Below are 6,635 nucleotides of genomic sequence, written 5' to 3'. Positions count from 1 at the left end.
GAAAAGGCCACAAGAGAAGGTTGCCTACTTGTGCAAGAGTCGCCAGGAGATTAGGGTGAAAAGGGGGACACAAATGGTGCCAAGCCCAAGCAACAAGTGACCAAAGCTTCAAATTACAGGACAGGTAAATTCACTCAGCAACAGTCACACTTCTAGCTAGTAGCTCCGGACCTACCTCGAGAGGACCTGTCATAACCCCTCATTAAATAGTGCTCCAGCTCCCAAGAACCGCAGATAAGACCAAAACGGCCGGGGTTTAACCCACCCCAAATCAAGGGTTTATGCAAAGCAAGCCAGCAATTACCACTAGCTAGTTCCCCGCTTCTCCTCCTCCAATCCATCATCTCCCTGCGGAGCAGTGAGCCAGTGAAAGCGAGCCACGGCCTCCATATGCTAGTTGGGTGCGGCACAAGCAACTGGGCCTGAAAGCGAGCAAGCCAGCCAGCGGGCGACCTCCACCTCGCCACTGCTTCTCGCCTCCTCCCCTCCCCACGCCGCGACCCGACCCCCGCACATGCCCCGGCGACCGCCTCGTCCTGCTCCCTGACTCGCTCGATCGCCGCCTCTCCTCCCGCTCGCAAGCGATCGACCACCGAGCGAGCGCGCGCCGCTCATGCCGTGAGCTCGCCTCGCGGGCCGCGCGCTCTACCGGAGTCTCGGGTGGGGGAAAAAAGTCGTCGCCTTTCCCGGTTCCCGCGGCGGGGTCTTGATCGAGGCGGGTGCTGATAAGAGCCGGCAAGGCAATAATGGCGCTCCACCGGCGGGCCCGGCTCTTCTCCGTGGTGGTGGCCGTCGCCGCCGCGCTGTCGGTACCGGGGCCGGCCGCGGCGCTGTCGCCGGACGGCAGGGCGCTGCTGTCGCTGCTGCCGGGCGCGGCGCCGTCGCCCGTGCGGCCGTCGTGGGACCCCAAGGCGGCGACGCCGTGCTCGTGGCAGGGCGTCACGTGCTCGCCGCAGAGCCGGGTGGTGTCGCTGTCGCTGCCCAACACCTTCCTCAACCTGTCCGCGCTGCCGCCGCCGCTCGCCGCGCTCTCGTCGCTGCAGCTGCTCAACCTCTCCACCTGCAACATCTCGGGGGCCATCCCGCCGTCGTACGCGTCGCTCTCCGCGCTGCGCGTGCTGGACCTCTCCTCCAACGCGCTCACCGGCGACATCCCCGGCGAGCTCGGCGCGCTGTCGGGGCTCCAGTTCCTGCTCCTCAACTCCAACCACCTCACCGGCGGCATCCCGCGCTCGCTCGCCAACCTCTCCGCGCTCCAGGTGCTCTGCGTCCAGGACAACCTCCTCAACGGCACCATCCCGGCGTCGCTCGGCGCGCTCGCCGCGCTCCAGCAGTTCCGCGTCGGCGGCAACCCGGCGCTGTCGGGCCCCATCCCGCCCTCGCTCGGCGCGCTCTCCAACCTCACCGTCTTCGGCGCCGCCGCCACCGCGCTGTCCGGCCCCATCCCGGAGGAGCTGGGCAACCTCGTCAACCTGCAGACGCTGGCGTTGTACGACACCAGCGTGTCCGGCTCCATTCCCGCCGCGCTCGGCGGCTGCGTCGAGCTGCGCAACCTCTACCTCCACATGAACAAGCTCACCGGCCCGATCCCCCCGGAGCTCGGGCGGCTGCAGAAGCTCACCAGCCTTCTGCTCTGGGGGAACGCCCTCTCCGGGAAGATCCCGCCGGAGCTCTCCGACTGCTCCGCATTGGTGGTGCTCGACCTGTCGGGGAACCGGCTCACCGGCTCGGTGCCCGGGGAGCTCGGGCGGCTCGGCGCGCTCGAGCAGCTGCACCTGTCAGACAACCAGCTCACGGGGCGCATACCGCCGGAGCTCAGCAACCTGAGCAGCCTCACGGCGCTGCAGCTCGACAAGAACGGCTTCTCCGGCGCCATCCCGCCGCAGCTCGGGGAGCTCAAGGCGCTGCAGGTGCTGTTCCTCTGGGGCAACGCTCTGACCGGCACGATCCCGCCGTCGCTGGGCAACTGCACCGAGCTGTACGCGCTGGACCTGTCCAAGAACCGGCTCACTGGCGGCATCCCCGACGAGGTGTTCGCGCTGCAGAAGCTCAGCAAGCTGCTGCTGCTCGGCAACGAGCTCTCCGGCCCGCTCCCGCCGAGCGTCGCCGACTGCGTGTCATTGGTGCGCCTCCGGCTCGGCGAGAACCAGCTCGTCGGCGACATACCCAGGGAGATCGGCAAGCTGCAGAACCTGGTGTTCCTGGACCTGTACTCCAACAGGTTCACGGGAACGCTGCCGGCGGAGCTCGCCAACATCACGGTGCTGGAGCTCCTCGACGTCCACAACAACAGCTTCACCGGTGGCATCCCGCCGCAGTTCGGGGCGCTCATGAACCTGGAGCAGCTCGACCTGAGCATGAACAAACTCACCGGCGAGATACCGGCGAGCTTCGGCAACTTCAGCTACCTCAACAAGCTCATCCTGAGCGGCAACAATCTGTCTGGGCCATTGCCCAAGTCGATTCGTAACCTGCAGAAGCTGACCATGCTGGACCTCAGCAACAACAGCTTCTCCGGCCCGATACCGCCGGAGATCGGCGAGCTGTCAAGCCTTGGAATCAGCCTGGACCTCAGCTCGAACAGGTTTGTCGGCGATCTGCCGGAAGAGATGTCCGGCTTGACGCAGCTCCAGTCCCTCAACCTCGCGAGCAACGGCCTCTACGGCAGCATTTCTGTCCTGGGCACGCTGACCAGCCTGACATCCCTCAACATCTCCTACAACAACTTCTCCGGCGCGATCCCGGTGACGCCGTTTTTCAAGACACTGTCGTCTAACTCCTACATTGGCAATGCCAACCTCTGCGAGTCTTATGACGGCCACACCTGCGCGTCGGACATGGTTCGCAGGTCGGTCCTGAAGACGATCAAGACAGTGATCCTCGTCTGCGCCATTCTGGGGTCAGTCACGCTGCTGCTTGTGGTGGTTTGGATTCTGATCAACAGAAACAGGAAGCTTGCGGGCGAGAAGTCAATGAGCTTGTCGGGTGCTGGGGGTGATGATTTCTCTAACCCCTGGACGTTTACGCCATTCCAGAAGCTCAACTTCAGCATTGACAACATCTTGGCATGCCTAAGAGATGAGAACGTGATCGGCAAAGGCTGCTCGGGTGTGGTGTACAGAGCTGAAATGCCCAATGGGGAGATCATTGCGGTGAAGAAGCTCTGGAAGGCCGGCAAGGACGAGCCAATCGATGCCTTTGCAGCTGAGATTCAGATTCTGGGCCACATTAGGCACCGGAACATCGTGAAGCTGGTGGGGTACTGCTCCAACAGGTCCGTCAAGCTCCTGCTCTACAACTACATCCCCAATGGCAACCTGCTGCAGCTCCTGAAGGAGAACAGGAGCCTGGACTGGGACACCCGGTACAAGATCGCTGTGGGGACGGCGCAGGGACTGGCCTACCTGCACCATGACTGCGTCCCGGCGATCCTCCACCGGGACGTCAAGTGCAACAACATACTGCTCGATTCAAAGTATGAGGCCTACTTGGCTGATTTTGGACTGGCCAAGCTGATGAACTCCCCCAATTATCATCACGCCATGTCACGCATTGCGGGTTCCTACGGATACATTGCTCCAGGCAAGTATTTCTTTTACAGCTACTTAGTACTACTAATAATCTACATTTCTATGTTTTTACTTCCTCAGCGTTGAGACCATAATGTAGAATATCAGGCTATCAGCAACACCAATTAATGCCGCAGCTCAGTGATTCTTTGGGGAATGCTGCTGCTAAGCAAGAATCTTTGACCTTTAGTTTCTTCTAGCAATGTTAGCCTTGTTCTGCATCGGTGACCATGACTCAATTGCTTGTAGCTTAAGCTGGTAACAGTGATCACTCTTGACTAGTAGTAGTCTCGAAATGAAGTTGTCCTTGTCGTGGTTGTACATGCCATACCACCAGTTCCTCACATCACAAGCATTCTTGTCAATTGGAACTCGTCTGCTGACTCGATATTGTTTCATCACAGGATAATGTTAATAAGTTGCTTGATTACTAACATTTGCCTGATGTGTGTTCCAGAGTACGGGTACACGAGCAACATCACGGAGAAGAGCGACGTGTACAGCTACGGCGTGGTGCTGCTGGAGATCCTGAGCGGGCGGAGCGCGATCGAGCCAGTGGTGGGCGAGACCAGCCTGCACATCGTGGAGTGGGCCAAGAAGAAGATGGGCAGCTACGAGCCGCCGGTGAACATCCTGGACCCGAAGCTGCGGGGCATGCCCGACCAGCTGCTGCAGGAGATGCTGCAGACGCTGGGCGTGGCCATCTTCTGCGTGAACGCGGCCCCCGCAGAGCGGCCGACGATGAAGGAGGTGGTGGCGCTGCTCAAGGAGGTGAAGAGCCCGCCCGAGGAGTGGGCCAAGACGTCGCAGCAGCCCCTGATCAAGCCCGGCAGCCAGCAAGGGTGACCGGCTGGGTTCTCTTTTGGATGGTTGCACATCGTTGGAGATGAAGAAGAGCTAGCATTCGTTGTAGCGAGGTTCAGTGATACACATGCAGATTTGCAGGTAGAAGAAGTGGAGACGAGACACAGGGGGGAATGGAGTAGGTTTTTGATAAAATTCAGGGCTAGCTTAGCTTTGGTTAGGCGATTCATGTACAGTTCCAAATGGTCTCGCAGCCCGGTTTGCGATTACATGGAATGGGAAATTTTCTGGGTTGTCAGTTGCTTTTTCAATACACCACCTGTGTGTTCGTTTTTTTTTCTGTATTTTTTTTTGGCTATGCCATGTGCAGAATGCTGCCACCGGAAGTAATAGCTGTTCAGGGGCTCGTTGCATCACAGATTTCACCACAGTGAATGGGCTGAGGTTGAGTTTAGATGGAGGGAAAAGGGATGCGAAAAGTCACATCAGACACTGTAGTATACTGTAGCATTTTTCGTTTGTTTGTGGTAATTGTTGTCCTACCATGACCTAACTAGGCTCAAAAGATTTGTCTCGTCGTGTACATCAAAACTATGTAATTAATTTTTTTATTTACCTACATTTAATGCTACATGCATACGTCATTTGTTATATTTAATGTTTCGATGTGATGTCGATGTGATGGAAAGTTTGGAACTGGGGGGTTTTTTTTTGGGAACTAATGGAGTGTTTTGGAACCAAACTTTTTTCAGAAGTCTCTATCACATCAAAAGGAATCTTACTATTTTATAGTATTAAATAAAATCTGTTTATAAATATTTTTTGACAGCTGAGTGCTTTTTCGCGAGACGAATCTAATGAGCCTAATTAATGCATAATTTGCTACAGTGATACTACAGTAACCATTCGCTAATCATTAGTATACTCATTAATGACGGATGTATACTCATTAATGAGGTTAGCAAACTCATTAGGGTCAAGCTCATCGTCACTATCATCTTCACTCTCACATACCTTAGAGTTACCTTTAGCCATGAGGCACATTGGAGGTGGAGGTAGTGATGGTTCTTCATTTGTGAGGGCGATGGTGACTATGTCTTCTTCATCACTTGATTCTTCGCTTGATGAGACATCGGTCACCCACTCTTGCTTTTCCACCAAGAAGCTTCTCTTGGTGTTGCCCCTTTTCTTTGGGAAGAGCTTGGTCTTTTTGTCATGGCTCTTCTTCTTCTCAAGCTTCTTGTTCTTGTTTTATCTTGTCGCTCAAACGTGTGAACTTTCTCATCATGAAAGCAAGTTCCCCATCTTCTTCATTATCGGATGAGTTTTCATGATGATCTTCTTCTTCATTGCTTGAGCTAGACTCTTGCTTGATCATCTTGAGCTTGCGGTGCTTGTTGGCCTTGGTTTTGAGAGCAATTGACTTGCTTGTTGTTGGCTCTTCGGTCATACCAAGGATACTCATTTCATGAGCGCGAATTTCGCCCACAAGCTCTCCCACTTCCATTGTATCAAGATTCTCCTTTTGAAGCATAGCATTGATAATATTGTACTTGGGTTTCGGAAGGAGCATGAGAATCTTGCGGTTGATGGAGCCACTGTCAATTTTGGAAACTTCAAGAGCATTAATGTCCTTGACAATGACATTCAAGCGGGAATACATATCATTGCAATTTTCATGAGCAAGCATTTTAAAAGAATCATATTTTGCTCTAAACAAGTGATATTTTTGTTCACGGACTTTTGTGGAGCCCTCATGAATTTCAATTAGCTCTTTCCATATATCACTTGCTAAGTCCATGCCATTAACTCTAGCAAAGACTTCCTCACTAATGGCTTCGAAAATTGCATTTCTAGCTTTGGCATTCCATTTTAATTGTTCGGTGGTGGGAGTTCCGGTGAACCCGGTCTTAGTGGCCAACCACACTTCGGGGGCAATCGCATCAAGATATGCGGCCATGCGAACTTTCCAATAAGCAAAGTTCTTGCCCTCGAAGTGAGGCGGCGAACCACCCATCCTGGCCATAGCTCTAGGCGGTGAAGCCTAATGATCCAAATGAGCAACGAGGCTCTGATACCAATTGTAAGGATCGATGGACCAAGAGGGGGGTGAATTGGGCCTTTTTCAATTTCTAAAACAAGGTAAAGCAACCTTAACCTATGCAATACTAGTAGGGCACCAATTCACCAACCGGATAATTAAGCTACCTACACAAGCTAAGAGAGATAAAAACAAAATAAAGCCTAGCAAGGTAGAGCTAA

The 6,635-nt window shown here is 54.6% G+C and overlaps 1 protein-coding gene across 1 annotated transcript; it reads left to right on the top strand.

Annotated features, from left to right (window-relative positions):
• The first annotated feature begins 364 nt into the window (after positions 1–364).
• On the top strand, positions 365–4,786 carry LOC120670971 (LRR receptor-like serine/threonine-protein kinase RGI5). The gene is made up of 2 exons (XM_039951159.1): positions 365–3,582; positions 4,027–4,786. Exons 1-2 carry the CDS (start codon positions 747–749, stop codon positions 4,413–4,415), a joined length of 3,225 nt encoding a protein of 1,074 aa, XP_039807093.1. The 5' UTR covers positions 365–746; the 3' UTR covers positions 4,416–4,786.
• The last annotated feature ends 1,849 nt before the right edge of the window (positions 4,787–6,635 follow it).

Source organism: Panicum virgatum, chromosome 4N, assembly GCF_016808335.1.
Source record: "Panicum virgatum strain AP13 chromosome 4N, P.virgatum_v5, whole genome shotgun sequence".
NCBI classification, from domain to species: Eukaryota; Viridiplantae; Streptophyta; class Magnoliopsida; order Poales; family Poaceae; genus Panicum; species Panicum virgatum.
The sequence above is the reverse complement of the archived record's forward strand: the minus strand, read 5'-3'. Positions and strand labels throughout refer to the sequence as shown.

Excerpts from the sequence above, each read along its gene's own strand:
- LOC120670971 (XM_039951159.1), top strand. The coding sequence starts at position 747 with ATGGCGCTCCACCGGCGGGCCCGGCTCTTCTCCGTGGTGGTGGCCGTC. Across the intron at positions 3,583-4,026 it reads CTACGGATACATTGCTCCAG|AGTACGGGTACACGAGCAAC; the intron begins GCAAGTATTTCT and ends TGTGTGTTCCAG.